The sequence below is a fragment of the Struthio camelus genome, chromosome 3, assembly GCF_040807025.1.
Source record: "Struthio camelus isolate bStrCam1 chromosome 3, bStrCam1.hap1, whole genome shotgun sequence".
NCBI classification, from domain to species: Eukaryota; Metazoa; Chordata; class Aves; order Struthioniformes; family Struthionidae; genus Struthio; species Struthio camelus.
In genome coordinates this window covers 2,011,960-2,030,051 of record NC_090944.1, presented here as the reverse complement: position 1 = coordinate 2,030,051, position 18,092 = coordinate 2,011,960, and the positions used below count along the sequence as shown (strand labels likewise).

At 47.2% G+C, this 18,092-nt stretch overlaps 1 protein-coding gene across 2 annotated transcripts in view; it reads left to right on the top strand.

The window, feature by feature from the left end:
- Positions 1 to 17,633, top strand: part of SELENOI (selenoprotein I) — a 37,544-nt gene extending 19,911 nt beyond the window's left edge. For both annotated transcript variants that reach the window (XM_068936672.1, XM_009669659.2), the window contains exons 4-10: positions 1,360 to 1,434; positions 1,928 to 2,190; positions 3,967 to 4,075; positions 6,166 to 6,214; positions 6,680 to 6,860; positions 7,675 to 7,857; positions 11,388 to 17,633. In XM_068936672.1, the coding sequence (XP_068792773.1) occupies positions 1,360 to 1,434; positions 1,928 to 2,190; positions 3,967 to 4,075; positions 6,166 to 6,214; positions 6,680 to 6,860; positions 7,675 to 7,857; positions 11,388 to 11,504 (977 nt within the window). In that variant the 3' untranslated portion in view covers positions 11,505 to 17,633. The remainder of the gene's footprint in view (positions 1 to 1,359; positions 1,435 to 1,927; positions 2,191 to 3,966; positions 4,076 to 6,165; positions 6,215 to 6,679; positions 6,861 to 7,674; positions 7,858 to 11,387) is intronic.
- Positions 17,634 to 18,092: the final 459 nt, after the last annotated feature.

Below are 18,092 nucleotides of genomic sequence, written 5' to 3'. Positions count from 1 at the left end.
ACCCAAGGGATGAAGGTTCAGTTGCGTCTTCCCCCTTGTGAGGATGTCTCTGAGAATTACTGTGCTGTATTACTCTTTTCGTTGTCGCTTACAGGCGTCTTCATTTATGTTTTTTTCCTTCCCCTTCCCCCCTTCTAGGTTTAGTTTAGGGGTCTCAGAAGAGTTTGCTTAGTTCTTCTAGAACTGGGCCAATCATCAAAACACAGTTCAGTGTGGAAAAATACTGATTTCTTGGGATTGTCTTTATCTGTAGGTAGACAGGTACTATTTATTATTAATAGACCAGCTTTTCAGAAACTTGAGTGGCATCAGTGGCCCTGTTAGTTAAGTTTTGGACCATGTTTTGGTTCGTGAGCCCTATGCAGCAAAGCTGACAGTAACTCAAGGCAGAAGGCTCAGTGTAAGGATCTGTGGAAGATCAGATTTCCAGGAACTTTGGCTCTGCCAAAGGCACAGCAGAACAAACTCATGCTTTGGGACTCTTTTATGTACATGTTATACGTGTCCTACCTAGAAAGGGAGCATTTCTTTTCCTTTTGCTGAGGAGGCCTCCAGAGGCTTGTGCCTTCCCTCCTCGTTGGACACTTTGTAGATCTGAGATGCTCTGCAGTGTCTGTGAGTAGTTTTGCTGGAAAGGCACCGTTATGCTGCTCTAAGGAAACAAGAGGCACCCTTATGTGGAATCATCGTTCCTCCTAGAAGACCTCCGCATGCCTTCTTGTGAGGCCGCTACAAAGAGACTGTGTTTGTTCTTGCCTTTTTTTTTTTTTTTTTTTTTAAATACAACCTTTTGGCTCCTAGAGTTGCAGAAAGCTAAGCTTGCTATCAGTCAAAACAGTGCTGAAGGAAGAGGTGGTGTTATAAAGTGAGAACTATTTTGATCAGCAGGATACAGACTGGAGACTCGGAAAGCCTTCCCTGCATGTCTGGAAGGAAGGGTACAGTCACTTGTCCAGCAGTGTTGCTCTGCTTGATGTTGGCTCTGTTAGCAAGGGACTGAGGATAGTCTAATCTGCGTGCACTTTTCCGTTGTGCATTTGGACTACAGTTGCTAGCTGCCATCACCAGTTCTTTGATCCTGTGACTTTGGAGAACTGAGAAGAGAAGTAGGTCCTGGAAAGCAAACTCCCATGACTCCTGTTCTCACTGACCTGTTTTCTCATTGTTCACTTGGTTTCACCAGGTTTCACACTGCCATTGCATCCTGGAAAGCTACCATCTCATTTCCACCGTTTCAGTTGCACAGGTGCTTTGTATTGGTGAGCCACCGGTCCTTGTTGCTGTGCCTCTTGTGCCAAAATAAGCTTACTGAAAGTACATACTGAGCTGTCCTGTCTCGGGTCTTTCTAATCTCTGCAGCTCCTGATCACCAGCACGTTCCAAGTGGAGTGTGGGTCATTGTGGGTCTCCTCAACTTCATTGCCTATACGTTAGGTAAGACTTTATCTAGTCACGATCAATTCGGGGCGGGGGGGGTTGCGATCTGTCAGTCGTCTGTTCATGCCGCAGTTGTGTGTCGTCTTATCTCCGTGCCCTTTGAGAAACTCTGATTCTGGCCTTCTGCCATGCCCTGCTCTAATTGCTGCTTGGGCTACTAGAGCAGTTTCCAGAAGTTATTTTGCAAAGCAGATAGAAGCAAGTTGGCTCAGAGCCAGGGGTGCAAAAGGAGGAATTGGCTTTGAGATGATCTATGAAATTCTGGCTCTGCACAGTGTTAAAAATAATCTGAACCTGTAAATAAGACTTCCCTTCTATTCTACTTTTCAGTTGCAAAAAGAGAGGGGGGGGGAAACCCACTCCTCACAGAGGATGGAGGCAGTGGAAGCTGTTGTTCACTCCCTGTGGTAACTTCAGCAGCTGTGAGCAGGCCCATTGTTCTGCATGGGGATTTCCAGTGCAACTCCATATTTCTCTACTTTCTTTCCAGATGGTGTCGATGGGAAACAAGCTCGAAGGACCAACTCCAGCACACCACTGGGAGAGCTCTTTGATCATGGCCTGGACAGCTGGGCATGCGTGTACTTTGTTGTGACAGTCTACTCCACCTTTGGACGGGGCTCCACGGGCGTCAGTGTCTTCGTTCTGTACCTCCTCTTATGGGTGGTCTTGTTCTCATTCATCCTCTCCCACTGGGAGAAATATAACACAGGGATTCTCTTCCTGCCTTGGGGATATGACATCAGCCAGGTGGTAAGTACACACCGCAGCCCCTGCTCTGCTTCAGAAGAAATTTGATTAACTGCAAGCATGTATGGGTAATATTGCCCACTGAGGTATCGGAGATGCATGTAGCTCTGGTATGTGCCTAAAACCTTGTAAATCAGTCACTGCCACGTTACCTGGATGTGGGTTTGCTCTGCCTGTGTCTAGGCATTGTGGAGGAGAGCTTTCTGGGCCACGTGCCTGATGCGCGCTTGGTTGAGCAGCACAGCATTGGGAATCCTCTCAAAGGTGAGGCTCTGAGTCCTTTGCATGCAAAAGGAGCAGGCTGCTTGCATTACTTTTGAGTCAGTTGCTTTAATGAGCAGGTGTCATGCGGCATTAGAATTCATCTTCTCAAAAACAAGGTCCAGGGAGGTTTATGTGGTAAGATGTGAATTTTTCTGCTCCGAGTAGCTTTTGTGCTTTCTGCTGGACTTTCTGTACTAGCAGGAAAGAAATTAGCCTTGAAAAATGAATATTGGCTTGGATTTCCTGCGCTTGGTTTCTGTCTGCTGTGCTAAGATTTCACACGTTAGCTACTTGAATTGCTGCTCTAGTTAATTGATGCTCTACACTGCATCAACAGGGGTACATTGAAGTACAGGAAGTTTGGGGTGCCTTTTTGCACTAGCAGGATGTGTGCCAAAATGTACCTGGGTAACTAATTGGCATGTTAATCACTCTCTGCCTGGAGCAAAGGTTCTTCTGGGAGGTGCCTCTCTGTCTGTACCATGGTCATTGAACAGTGGACATTAAGATTTTTATTAACAACGATGGATCCTTTGGTACGTCAGCATGATCTCCTATCATTAAGGACTTCAGAAGGAGTTTCCTTCTCAGAAGAGTTCATCAGAACTGAGATGCAGTTCTGCATGAGCAAAATTCCCCTTTACTGCTTGAAACTGTCCTTCCTAGCCAGTGTGTAGTCTTGCAGCACTAAGCAGCGCACAGTATTTGTTTGTCTCCTGATTTACCAGATCCTGGATGAGAAATGCAAAAATTTGGAAAGAGAGTGACCGGGTGCAGCAGTATTAATTGCAATAACAGTCTCTACAAATAAAAGGAAACCTTAGCTGGTCTCTGACTAGCTATATTCTGACCCCTTTCTCCAAAAGCGTGGCTAAGCCCTTAAAACTTTTGGATCTCTGACCTCCGCAGGAAGGTGCGGGGTTGAGGACTAAGCTAACCTGCAATGTTTCACTCAAGTTCAGGATTACTATTACTATTAAACTAAAAAGCATCCCTTGCTAGCTTTTTTCTATATTGCTTCAGCAGACAGGTATAAGATCCCTGAACAAACCCTCCAAAGTTGTAGTTTATTCCTAGAAAGTATATCAGAGTTGGTCATTGCAACTGGTTGTATAAAACTTGTCTCTTGTTTTAAGCATCTTGTGAATTCAAGCTGTGCAAGGGCCTCTTTGCTCATGCTGTGAGGAACAGATCCTAGTCTTTGCGCTTGCTTTCCTCTCACTAGAAGAACACGACGACTTGCGTAGTTTTTCGGCAGCTCAGCGACTACGCTTTTATTAGACCTAGTCTTGTAGCACAAGGTTGTGTTCGGTTGGGTGTTTTGGTTTTTTATCTTGCGTGGTTTTCCCCCTGGTGCTGGTGGGGATAACTGAACATTATGTAATTTAAAGAGTACCTGGAAAGCTGTATTCCCGTGAAGCTCCTTGGCGTGCGTGTTCGCTCTGCCAAGTCCCATGCTGCCAGACTCGTCTGTCTGGTTACTCATGCCTGCTTCTGTTCTGTGTTTTCTTTCAGACCATTTCAATTGTCTACATTGTGACAGCCATTGTGGGAGTTGAGGCCTGGTATGCACCTTTCCTGTTTAATTTCTTATATAGAGACCTATTCACTGCAATGATTATTGGTAAGAAACTCCATGTTGAAGCCTGTCTTTTAAACACCAACTCTTACCCAAACTGAATGTCTTGATTATTTTATAATGCTGTTCTGTTTGCTCTAATGAAAGTTTTTGTAGGCTGTTCTTGAAGTGATTAATCCAAGGTGTTCTTGCAGCCTGTCCTTTGATTGTTCCACATAATTAATTTGCAGAAGTTAACTAGCCCCAGTGTGCCTTGGTCTATGTTGATCGAAAGAGCAAGGAGATAGTGTGTGTATATTGGGATCATGCCTTTGGATTTATTTTGTGCTAATCCCAAGGGTAGAGGTGCATGCTGCTGTTCCAGGGATTATCCTGGTGCTGCGCAGCTGGGGTTAAGGTGCTGGGCAGACAGGCATGAAACAGTTCCTTGTCCGGAGCGGCATAGCTGGGTTTGCATCTGAGCAAATGAGAGCCGCTGAGGGTTGAGCTGGAGCCGACGAAGTGATGTGACTTCTGCTCTAGGCTGGGCTTGCCTGCCTGGTTGGGAGGCAGCTGGAGCTGAGACCTGGCCCCTGGCTGGTAAATATGAGGCTCCTTCAAGCCTAGGATCTGTGAGTATATGAACGCATGTCTCCTCTGAATACCCATGTGTATGGAAAAAGGAGTTGCCTGTGTGCTGGCCACGTTGTCCAGGGGAAGCGCGATTCCTTTTCAGGAAGGGCTGCAAGGTTTTTAGACTATAGAGTGCAGACCTGCCCATGGTGGGCATGCCTGCATGCAGGTTGGTGCATGGTTTCTGGGACCTCCCTGGCCCTTGTGCTGTTTGTAGAGGGTGGTTAGGCTCTGCTTGAGGCTCTGTCTGGCTGAACAACTTCCTCCAAGGTAGCATCAGCAAGGGAGCCTGGCTGTGTCTTGTCCTGCAACACGGACCCTGGCAATGGCCTTGGGCAGGCAGCGTTTGTGGAGCAGGACCAGAGCCCAAAGGATGCAGCTAGGAGCCTGGGGCTGCTGCAGGGAGGAAAGCTTTAGCCAAAGAGTTGGGAAAATGCACTCTCCTTTCTGGAGATCCTGCCCTTCACCCACCCATCCAAAAATTAAATAAGAGCGTGCAACCTTCCTCCAGAAAAGCCTAGCATTTACCTCCAGTGGCTATTCAGAACAAATTGCTGCAAACAGGGGAATAATGTGGGTGAAACTTAATAGCGGAGAACTATTTTTGCTTAATGTAGTTTGACTTACTCAGAAGATCTTATTCAATTTAATTTTTCTTAATCTATATCTTTTTCTTTCTTTAGGGGTTAATTATCACTGCTTAATTTCAAGTTGATATGTTTGAATTGTTGCATTAAATCTAATGCTTGCACTTTTTCTTAATCAAAAGGATATCTGAGCTTTCCTTTAGCAGCCATGTAATTTAACATGTGAATAATAAATACACTTAGTCTATTTTCTTACATGGAAGTAAAGAAATGGGGCATGACACGTTTGATTACCAAATTTGTGCCCTTGGATAGGAGTTGGGTTATTAAAAGCAGAAATAATATGCACAGCTCTATTAAAATACTTAGTGCAGGATAAACGAGGAAGAAGTTGTGATAGACTCTCATGGCTTTGTAGCTGCTGTTTCTTAATGAGGTTGAGGTTTTCAGTGCCATTTACACTCTTAGTCGAAAATAACTTGACAAATGATACAAACTCTTTTTTTTTTTCTTCCACAAATGGGAACTGAAAATGCTTATAGGTGGTGGGAGAAATAGCAAATTGGCTTTTAGACTGAAAACTCCTTAGTGTACAGCAGCATCGCTACTTGCGGAGTTTGAACTCGCTTCATGTCCAGTTAAAGTCAATATCGTTAAACCTTGTAACAGTTTAAAACATAAAGCTGGGCTCATTAATGCAACTTTTTAAAATTCAAAAGTCTTTAATTTATAGCAGACCTTAAATTGCAACTACAGCTCTTGAACCAGAATGAAGGTTGCCTACTTTTAAATGTGCTAAGCTATTCTTGGTGCGCCTCTGAGCTATTTTTGTTGCAAGCAACTTAAAGCAGAGCTCAACCATCCATCTGTTCCCGGGGTGCACGTGATGGAGATTCCCTCTACTGTGCGGCAGTAACGTGACTCTTTCTCTTCCAGCTTGTGCGCTCACTGTGACACTGCCAATGAGTCTGTATAACTTCTACAAGTAAGTTTCTTCCTCTGCAAGTCTCCCTCCTCTCACTAACCTCTTTGCAAGAACCCCTAATCCTCTTAACTTGTATTTCTTAATGGTTTTCAGATGACTGTCTGTAGTATGACGAGATGGCTCTTACAAATCAGAAGGTCCCAGTTTTTAGGGCCCACCACAGAGAGCAAGCTGGCAGCCTGCTGAACAGGGCCTTAGAGAAGGGCCACCAGTTGTTGAAGGCTTACTCTGTTGTTCACAACCCACAAAGCCAGCCAAATGCCTTTGTAATTTGGGAGCTTTTTAAGCTTTATGTTAACAAGCAAGGTGTGTATCTTCCTTGTGTGTCTGCAGTTATGGACTGATATCAACAGCTTTGGGTAGCAGCGTGACCAATGAGATCTTATGGTTCTCTGGAGGCAAGGACCGGGTATCTTATAGCTATGGTTCCAGGTATTTTCATTTCTTTGACCTCTTGCCTTTCAGGGCCTATAAAAATAACACCTTGAAGCACCATTCTGCGTATGAAATCACACTACCGCTGGTGTCCCCAGTGTTGCTTTTTGTGCTCTGCACTGCTTGGATCTTCGTGTCACCGACAAACATCCTGGAGATCCATCCCAGGCTCTTCTATTTCATGGTTGGAACAGCCTTTGCTAACATTTCTGTAAGTGCTTTATGCTCTGGTCTATCCTTCGGGGAAGTGTGAAGTGTCCCAGGATTGCTTGGGAGACAGGAAGAAAAAGACCAAGTTCCAGCTGGAAGAAAGAAGGGAGATATGAAGATTAGCTTAAAACAGCTTTTATATCTTGCTTTGACTGAAAGAACAAAATGGGAGAGTGGGCAGAGGCTGTAGAGTCTGCAGATTTCACAGGCATTTCTGTACTGCAGCTCTCATTCTTGAGAAACCAGAGAAATAGTTAAATTGCTTGTATCCTCTGTGTTGTGAATAGCAGACTGCTAATATTGAGGAAGTTCCTGGGTTTTTTTGGCTAAACCTGAAATGAGAGGGACTAAAGCTTTTGTCAAAATCTGAGTTAGCTGCGTGTTGCATCTGTATTTGCTTGAGTCCTGAGCAAAGGCATCTGTGCTCGCCATCTCAAATGGGCAGCCATGCAGCTCTGTGTATCCATGTTCTAGGTCCAGCAGCTGGGCCTGCTGCTTGGCAGGATTTTCTGCAGCTACCGTAGATAATGCTGGGGAGGCTTGGTCAACCGAAGGGAACTCCCTTTTCTTGAAAGATGTCCTTGATGCCTGCTCTCCTATGACTTTTCTGCCCTGCTTCATGTGCCCCAAAGGAATTCTAATGTAAAGAAAGATCCTGAGTTTTCTGGGAGGGAGTCAGTGGTGGTAGTTTTAAGTGCAGATGTTGGTACATATGCATACATGACCTTCCTGTCTGCATTATGGATAGCTCTGGCTTTGCGGGGTGGGTACCAGATGCAAGCCAGGGAACCTCTGACAGCTCTCTCTTCCTACAGTGCCAGCTGATTGTCTGTCAGATGAGCAGCACACGCTGCCAGCCTTTGAACTGGATGCTGATCCCCATAGCAGTGGTGCTCGTTGTGGTGATATCTGGACTCGCACCACATAGCGAAACACTTCTCCTGTACTTGTTAACTGCTCTCCTCACCCTGGCACACATCCACTACGGAGTGATAGTGGTACGTAAACTCAGTATTTAGGCTTTGGGCTTAGCTGCTGTGCTCTGATCGTAGGATTTACATGGGTGCTGTTGTTGCCTGGGATATAGGATACCCTGCTTAAAAATGGGAATGTTGGTGAAAATAGCTGGGGGCACTCAGCTTTCTTTCGCGCTGTCTGTGACCACGTGAAACTTGAGCTAACTTGCTTGCAAGGTTGTGTGGGCTGCTGCATGGGTTTGAACAAGCTTTCCACAATGTGATGGGGGGCTGTTGTACCAGAGGTTAGTTTGAAACAAATACTTGCATCTCTGCTGCCGTGTTTAACTTGTCTTGGTGGCAGTTGCAGCTTAGAGACCAGGGGTTGTGTGCAAACTGAGTTGGGTCACCAGCGAGAGATTGCAGAGGTTGCATTAAGGGTCAAAAAGCTGTGATCAAACTGGGACCCAGGATGTGGGCTGTGACTGTAGATTAAATAGGATGCAGTAACACAGAGTGGTGATGAGGGGTGTGAGGCTGACTTCCAGGTGTTTCATCTGTGTTGGCACATGCTGCATAGGCCCTGACGTCTGGGCTGAGGCTGTGCTTCCTGCCACAGGACCTCAGGCAGCCAGAAGGGCCACTCCAGTAGATACCTGGAGCAGTGGATGTTGTGTCTAGATGTCAGGCAGAAGTTCTTAATTTTGAATTTTTAGCACTAAAACCATTAAACTGCTGTTGCTCTTACTCTGGCTAGTGAGTTTGGTCTGTGACCTTCCTGGCATGCCCTGTGCATGTTGCTGGGAGAGCCAGGATGGAGAGGGGTGTCACTGCAGAGAACGTGGTAATGCTGCAACTGCCCAGCCTTTGCCCCTGCTGCAAGGGCTGCATAGAGGTCCGAGGACTGATTTGCTCCACTTGCTCGGTGCAAATACTGCCTGACACCCTGAGCTTTGATTACTAGAGAAGAGAAAACGAGCTCTGAGGGGTCCCATTAGAAATGCCCCAGGACACTGCTGAGAAACTAGGGCAAGCGACCCTGTGCTCTCTGCAGAGCTGGTTGCTACCATGTATGTACCTCCTCCTTGGGAAGCCCTGTCCCCTAGGAACTCCAGGTCTAATATGGAGCCTCTGGAGTCAAGCCTCAACTCTACTTATGGTAAGGAAATAATTCCCAGGTTGTCTTGTCTTTCCAATTAGTGTAATGAGGCTTCTATGAAAGAAGGATTTGAATAGCTAAGCAGTTTAAATAGACTTGGTCTTGGAATCATAGCTGAAGATGGGGGAACTGATGAGAAGGTGTAATCCTCCTGTCTGCCCATGCTTGTCAAACCTTTGCCGTGAGTTTCTCAGTGCTCTGCTCAGCTGAGTTTATATGTTCCCCTCATCCACCCATTCCAGCTGTCCCATCTACACAGTCTCCTCTCCTAGGATAAAAGAGCCTGTATTGAGCTGAAGAGTCTTTTAAGGCTCTTTGAATGGCATGTAATCCCAAGCTATTCCTGACTTGGGAGTAACAAATTGGAATAAATCCTCTATCCTGACTGGCTGCCTGGCTCAGCGTCTGGTGCTGTTCAGCCCTGCTCACTTGTGAGTCTCGTAAAGACTCTTACAATCACCAAATGCCTGTGCTACGCTATGTTTTTTATCCTCTTGTCTGCTGCTCTGCTTCTTTGTAGTTCTGCAGTTGTTGCTAATTCACCCTAATACTGAGAGAAAGAGGCCAAATATCTGAAGCAGAGTAAGTTCTGTCATCCCATAAACCGGAAGTCTCTAAGCTGTGGGAGGATTGCAGGCTTGCTGTAACCAGTCCAAAGGGGTTGCGGTCACAGCATCCTCCTCCCAGTTCTCGTGGGTGGATTCGTGTCCTCACAAGCAGTTGTTGATGTCTGGCAGCACTTTGTGCACCCCACACCCAGTCATGGCTGGTTCTGCGCGACTGCAACGGCTGATGGAAGTGAGGAGCAAGCTGGTGGGGCCTCAGGGAAGGGCAGGGAGCTAGGATCCTGGTACGGAGGCCGCAGAGAAGCGGTGGGAGAGGAGGTGACGAAGCTGCACGTCTTCCTGTGTCTGATGCCGACCTGAAGGCTGTCGCTGCTGTCAGCAACAGTACACCCCAAACTGCTGTTTGGAAACGTCTGGCCACTGGCCCCGTGCTGGGCAGAAGGGCAGCTCCTGTGTCTGCTGGTGGCACTGGTGCCTCTGGAGAAACCCTTTGCCTTGGACGGGCTGAGGGGAGACAAGGAGCAGCAGGGCTGGGGAGTGGGGCGAGCAGCTGTTCATCCATTGCTCTGCGTGTTGCCAGCTGGAGAGCACTTAGAAGTGGTGTTTCTGGGGCTAATGGCGTGGTGGAGCTCTGCCTAACCTCGGCTGAAAGCCTGGTGAATCTCTAGTCCTGTGTGGTTTTCTCCTTTCCTCAAAAGAGAGGCAGTGAGAGCTTTTTTCTAAGACAGGTGTAAAAGGGGGCTTTGCAGGCGATGTTGAACAGCTCTGACAGCGTTATGTGCAGCATACGTCAGCATATTTCGGGAGGCAGCCTCTCCGGATGGTCCTGTGTGGATCTGGCCAGGGTGGAGAGTGCTGTGAGCAGGATGCCCTTACAGGGAAGCAGCTGGGGCAAGGAGGCTGGGCTCTGCTCTCTTTGCAACCCAAACATGCAGTGCTTACCTGAGGAGCCTCGTGGCACTGTGCAGAGGCTTGGCTGGCAGTGCTGGTCCAGTACTGTGGGTGAAGACCCGCGATTAGGTCTCCTTGCTGGGGTTTGTATCTGTGAGCAGGCCTGATCCTACTCACTGTGTCTTCATATTCAATGTGAGGTATTTGACTCCCAGTTCTAATTGTAAAAAGATTGGGGGAGCAATTTTCCACATAGATATGAGACTATCAAATTAACTTAGGCAGGATATTAAAAAATATTGCTTGAAGGAGCAGAGAGGGAGCAATGCTGCAGGATAAAATCCAGAGTGCCTGGGTTTGGAGCAGGGCGTTTCTGGCCCTCCCCTCTGATGGGAGGGCAGGATAGAGGTGAGCACGCTCCTGGACAGGCCAGGCTATTCTTTTGTTCCTCAGAGCTGTTTCTCCAGCAGGATCTGGGATTCAACTGCTGTGAAAACCCTGACATATAAAACCACTTGGGGAAGAGGGTGGAGAAATTCACTCTTCCCTGGTGCAGTGGGACAAGTTGGGGCATGGTAGGAAGGCAGGGCTACATATCTCAGGACTGTGCACCTGACTGGTCCTGGCATTGGATTGGTAGAGGCAGAGCTTGGCGACTGGGGAGGGTGGCATGTCTGTGTGCTTGGCCAGCCTTGTGACACAGGGCAGATGCTGCAGTTCAGGTCTGCTCTGCCCATGTGGAGCGTGTAGGACCTGCTAGCTTCTGTGCCCATCCTGGGGAAGCTCAAGAGTTTGGACCTGTGCAAAACAAACAGTGGTCGATGATGAGAAAATGGGTGCAGGAAGGTGGCAGGGCCTGGTCAGCATGGGAAGGAACTAGTCTAGCTCTCTGCCTGCTTTCCTTCTCATCTGTCTGAGCCTCACTAACTCAGTCTTTTTGTCTGCTTTGTCCCCAGGTGAGCCAGCTGAGCAGGCACTTCAATATACGGCCTTTCTCACTAAAGAAGCCCACAACAGATTGACTAGGAGTGGAAGAAGAGAAAATCAGCTTGCGGTCTGCAGAAGTACTGTAAATAACTGCTGCAAATACCTGTAAATACTTCAACCATCACCACAGATCTAAACCTATCCTCTGGACGGACATCCAGGCAAAGTATGCATGGTTTCCAGTGCAGCCAGGGCAGGATTGGTACGGGACAGCCCCCGCTGCTGTTTGAACACAAGCCTACGGTTATTTGGTGAAACTGGACAAGGAGGGTAGCCTTTCAGGTCTCTATTACTGTATATTAGACCAGCTGAATGTTCCCAGTGAAACCTCAGATGCCAGCTCTTGCTCAGATAAAGCTGGTTGAGAACGCAGATGACTTTACCTGAGCAAAGCGCCTCGACCTGTCGCCAAAAACAGCATAGCAGCTGATTTCTACAAGGTCAGGGGAACGTCCTGGTGGTAGAGGGATTCCCCTCTGTCCCTAATCCTGTTAGACAACCATTGTCCTGAGCCAGTGCTTAAGGAACAGGTGGTTACAGTTCTCCCGTTCTGTCCTGCCTTCCTGCACTCGCCTCTTCAGGCAAATACTTGCAACTTCTTAAGAAAAAATTCTAGTAGTATTCCACTTGGGGGACTTAGGAATCAGGGCTTAGTTTCATTTAAAAGTGAGAAGGCAGCTTCCCCCTCCCCGATGCAGCCGCGGGTACCTAGGACCATGTCTCGACACTTCTTGTCTGTCCATGTATGTTCCCTGACTGGCATTTGGGGTGTGGGCTCCAGCTGGCCATGGTTAGGGCAAAAAGTGGCTTAAAACGGCCTCTGTAACGTAGAGCCAAACTCCTCCCTTATACCAGTATGAACTTGCTGTTCAGGGTCAGCTCCGTTGGGTCATTACATGCTGCCTGGACCTCTTGTTTTTAGGTATTACAGCCAGGCCCACTCGGCACATAGCCCTTCCCACCAGACCAACAGCAGGAAATCCACAGCTTAAAAAAGCACCTTAATAAATGTTGTGTCAGTTGTGTGTGTGTGTTCACTTTCAGAAAGCTGACAGGTGTGTGGTGGGGTCCTTTTCCAATACCACTATTTTCAGTACTATTGTCCCCAACGGCTGCATGTTTCATCCAGGGTTATGTTTGTTTACTGTCCATTTGTAAAAGGCATGTTTTCATTGATTTTATTTTATAATTTGTTTTTTTTTCAGTTGAGTGGGGTGGTGAAGACTGAATGCTGATTTTCTTTTTTGTTCACTTTATTTAATGAGGATTTGTGCTTGAATGAAGAGTGTAGCTTAAACCCAGGCTCTGGAAAGGCTGCATCCGGAAGCGAACAAGCACAACAGATTGTTCATATGTAATTTACCATGGGAACAAAGTTGCTTATACACTGATTATTGTACAACGTGGTTTGTAGAAGCTTGGTCACAGAATTTTCCTTCTGCAGGTGAAGAATCTTCCTGCTGTAGGAAACCTTCAAACTGTAACTACTATTTAACGCTTTTTCTTTTGTAAATTTGAATCATTGTCATGCAGACGACGAGACTTGAAATCTTGAATTTGGTTCACAGCATTCACTGTACATGGAGCACGACTGCTCTGTGTGTTGTCACGTGTGAAATCATGGTTGGTCGGTCATGGTACGCCCTGCGAGGAGAGAGCGAGCGTTCACCTGCGCTAACATCGCGAGGAGGGCTTGCCGTGGGAATGTGAGACTAAATGTCTGTATGGTAATGTGTCTGTACGGCTATGCGTCTGGAAAAGGGTGTCTAATCTGGGAGAGGTTTTCAGAGTTTATTTAATAAAGTAGCTTATTCTATATATTTTACTGACATTGTACAGAAAAAAACTAAGTGTACAGAGGAATTGGGCTGTGCTTGAATTTTGACTCTTGCTATTTAATGAAATATAATTATGAGGGAGATTTAAATCACGGTTGCACGAGAACTACAGGGAACTTTGAAATGGGACACAACAGTTATATATGGAACGTGTTCAGATAGGGAAAGTGTGCTAGCAGCGCTGATACCAAGTGGAGGTTGGATGATTTCTCTCTAGTTAGGTGTTTGCAGGACCAGGGAATAACTGAGCTGCTCCCTCAACTTTTCAGTTGAGTTCTGGGGTCCCAAGGCTGGAGCTTGTGTTGTCCTGTGTCTTCTCATTAGCGCTGCTGGGCCTTAAGGACTGGGCCGGTGCTGATGCTGTGAGAAGACATCCGATCTTAAATCTCGGGATGTCACTTTGTCTCCTTAAGGCACAGTTTGTTTGTTGTCCCACCTACCTGCAGGCTAGTGCTCTTTGGTAACAGGTAGGAATAGACCCTGAAAACCTCCCTTTGTTTGTGGAAGTTAAACGTGTTAAACAGAACCTCCTCTCTAAAATCCTGCAAGTGTTTGTCATACTGCGAGACAAAGACATCTCTTGAAATCTGAAACCATTTCCTATCTACACATGCTTCATCTTTAGAGAGTTCTGGATTTTTGGTGCCTTAATTTATTGCACCTTGAAGCTTAAAAAAAAAAGAAATCTACTTAAAATCAGTGCTGGCAAACAGGCTTGCTTTTTCTCTAGTGCTGCCTATCACAAGGCAGGCTTGTAGCACAGCGAGGTGAGAGCAGACCTGGATCTCGGTGCACATCCGACTCTGTTCCTGACACGTTCTGCTACGAAGCTGTTTGGGTTTCCGTTTGGGTTATTTTTAAACTAAATGACTGCTTCTCACAGGTTCTGGGGGAATGGAAATACTTGAACAGAAAGACCAAACTGATTTTGCCATGGTGGGGTGTGGCATGCTGAGAAACAAACTATTTATTAATAATAATGGTTTTGTTTTAAGTCTTAAGAATAAATTTATTCCTTTCTCACTAATACTATCTGAGGGTAACTGTCTTATGGCAGTAGTTACTTGCCTTGCTGGTTAGGCTCTGTTTTCAGGTCTCCTCTCTTTCTGTTAATGGGCAGTCCTTTTGGCTTGATGGTGCTCTCTTGGGAACGGACAGGATCATGTTCAGATCTGGCAATATATGCACTCACCCTTTTACTTTTCCTGTCCTGTATGTGACAGCTGGTCTGTGTTGTCTCTTCTTCCAGGCATAGTTTTAATCATGCTTCCTTAATTACTGAAGGACTTGCTGAGCTGTTAGTGAAGCTGTTTTATGCTTTCCTAATTCTGTTTCAGCGCTGCACATTTTATCTCTATCCAGAATATTGCCAGGAAAATACTGGTTTGGGGGAATGGTGTTGAGGGCTGCAGTCCTTCAGGACCCAGACCTTGGCTTAAGGGTGCCAGTGCATGTTGTATGGCTCCTGTGCCACTGAGTCCTGCCACCAGGTTGTCCATCTCTTCTCCTTGGGTTCCAGGCATGTCCTAGTACAGTGAAAAGAGGTGGCTGGAGCTGGCAGCCACTCCTGTTTCTTACAGCACTGTGGATGAAGCAGGTCTTTCTTGGAAGCCTGGGACATGTTAACCAGTATCACTGCAGGAATCCTGTAGCCAAGGTGGAGAGGCAGCCACACTTCCAGGCTGAGTAAATCCAACAATTTTTAACTCATTTTTGTGGTTCATATCTGCAGCTCCTGCCTGTGAGCTGATCCAGGAACCCAGCTCAGGAACTAATAAAAGGGGCCGGAGATGAAGGTGAAGCGTAGGTTTCGGGACCAGTTTGGGTTAAAGTGGCAATCGCACTACCAGCATCCTATGAGTACAAATACTGCAGTTGACCTCTGGGCTTAGAAGCATAGGAAAATCAAGCACTTAAGCATTGGGGTTTTTTCAGTTGGTTCCTTTTCCACAATGCATCTGCACTGCAATTAACTCCTCTTTTCTGTGCTCTGTCACTACAGGATCTTGGTAACAGTCTCTCCTGGCTCTTAAAGGTCAGTAATCTAGTAAAGGCAGCTTTACCAGAGCCACGGGCATGAGCTTCTAAGGCTCTTGAAACATATATTTAAGCTCCTTAAATAGAGCTAGCCTGATGTTACTTTTCAGGAGCACTGAGTACCTGTAGTTTCTAGTCTGAGAGCTGGTTTGATCTGTGCCTCTGAACAACAGGTCAGTTCTAGCAAGGCCCCTCAATTCTTATCCTCAGAGAACGTTTGTACCTGCTTGTAATAGAGCTGGAAAGTCTCCTCTAGAGAATTGTTGCTCTTGAAACTAACTTGGATATTTGTTTTTTATACTCTTTTATCGAAGAGAATAGTTGCCTTGCGCGCAAATACAAGCAGTTAGCTGAAGCTCTGGTGTCTTAGCTTATGGCAAAACTGTGCATAGGGGTTTTGTATCCATCTCAAACTTGCATTTAGGTCACTTATCTGAAACAGTCTTGTTTCCAGTTGTCTCTTTTTTTTGCTTAGCTTGCATTAGTTACCTGGGAAGTGGGAATTCTTGTTGTGTGCTGAAGGATCCCCTTCCTTACACACCCCTATCCCAAAATCTTTTTAGTGCAGTGTCCGTCTTGCTTAGGTGCTGTGGGTCAGTAGGACTGATGGAGCTTGGACAGAGCCTAAAGCTTGCTTGCGCTTTGCTTCTCTAACGCAGATCTGCAACGCTGGCACGGAGTTGCAGCTTTGAGTATCTTGTTTGCCTTACCCACCTGTTCTACCTCACAGCACTTCATCGGGAGCAATGACTGGGGCGATGCGGAGACTGCTCAGTCCTGGCCTGGGACATGGCGAAGACGGACGCTCCACTAACCTTCTGCTTATGGAAAAGGTCTCTGTTAGTCTATAGATGATCCTTTGGCCCAACCAGGTGCGCTCAGCATCACCTGGTGCTCTTTGCCCTAGGCAGCAGGGAAGGGAAGAGAAAAGCACTGCAGGAGCAGAGGAGCTGTGCCAGCCTCAAGCCTAGGATATCCCCAGGAAGAGGCTGTGCTGGTTACGTTCCAGCAAGCAGCTCACCGATATATCCTTTAGTGTGTGTTGTGCGTTTTGTTTTTGTAATCAGTGATGGTCTCATTCAAAGATGTGAACTTGCCTTTGTTTACTCTGCCAGGACCTCTGGTTGCTGTTGGTTTGGTATAGTTACTTTTGGGCTTAAAAAACAAAAAAAACCTCACAGGGTACTGCTTGCTGAGGCACTTCCCCTGGTCCTGGTTGGGCAGGCGCTCCTGGTACCTGGAGGGAGCAAGTATTTAAAGCGCTGTCTGGCTGGGAACATCTCTGGGCTGGCCTACAAGGGGGTGTTCAGGGGACTGCAGACTTCAATGAAGCTCACTGCAAAACCACCCCAAACGGTGCCATTTGCCTCAGCAAACAGCATCCGCAGTGGCCGTTCGGAAACAGTGGGTCAAGATTTGAGCCCTCCTTAATCAAAATCTTTCCTCCCCTGTGCGAGGAGACTTGCTTGGCACAGTTTCTTGAGCTTTTAACTGAAACGTGTTCTGGTTTTAGCGGTGATGAATGTTGTTCCTAGTTGCCAGCGTCCTGTCTGGATGGAAGGAGAGGGTTATTCATATAAGAATATTCTAAGTCCAGGTCTCCTTCTGAGTGAGTGCTGTGTCAGTGTCTCTTTTCCAGTTGTAACCCTCGCAAAGCAAGCTTGTGGAGGGGCTCCATGGGGCGAACGGGGAGTGAGTTGTGAACTGGGCCTCTTGCACTTTACAGCCTGGTCTTCTGTCATGGACCCCCCCCGTTAGGTAGGGACAGGCTTGGCCGGCTGTCACTGCTGCAGCGCAGGCTGCTGGCAGGCTCTGTCTGCTGTCCTGCTTCCCACGGTCTGGGGGACCGTAAAACAACACGGGCTAAGAAGCACTTGGTCGCTGTGTTGGTGTTCTGGTTTGGTTCTGTCCCTTCCCCGCTGAGCCTTTTTGAGATGCCACCGTTAGCAGGGGCCTGGCAGGGCTCGGGCACCGCATTGCTAGGTCGTAGACATTGTGCAGCTGCGGCTGGACTCTTTCCCCACCGCTATATGTCCGAAGAGCTGCTGCGTTTCTCCCGCGCAGCACCGCAGGAGCCTGGGTGCTGTGCTGGGACCAGCTCATCTGCTTTCCTTAAATACCGATCAAACAAGCAGACCTAGCCACAAGCGGTTCTCGGCGCTGCTCCGTTCCCAGGGCTCCCGATCGCTTCAGCAGAGTCGTCCTGTCGCTGGGAGTTTAGGTACTGAAGTGGGTTTGAATTCCAGTCTGTTAAATGCTATGACTGAAATATTTATTGTGTAAAAACAAACAGAAATCTATTAAAGTTCACTAAAGAATAAAATTTTCCAAGCCTTTTAACGGTGTTTGTCTGTCTTTTCAATGAATCCTGGAGGGGGCTGGCTTCAGGGCCTCCTCCTGGCAACCTTGCTTTCGGTAACTGCTTTTGCCAGGGAACAAGGGGGGAACTCGCGTTAGTTTTCCCCCTGAAACAGTATTTCTGTTTTTTCACATGCTGTGAAAGGCTGCAGAGCTGCTAGCGGGGAGGGAGAGAGCTGTCTGGGCCAGGCTGCCTTTCCAGGTAGGGCATGACTCCTGCAAGGAAAAGGTAGTGTTGCCCTGTGTCCTACCCACCCTTCTCACACTCAGCCTGGGGGCAGCCTGCCTCTCTTAACTGGAGCTGCAGGGAGCCTGGGAAGTGGGGCAGGGGTGCAGAGGCTTGCGTGGCCTTTCCTCTGAAACTCTGCCATCCCAATGGACTTGTATTAAAGGACCCTGGAGCGAGCTGACACATTAAGCGCATTACTGCGGGTGATGGTG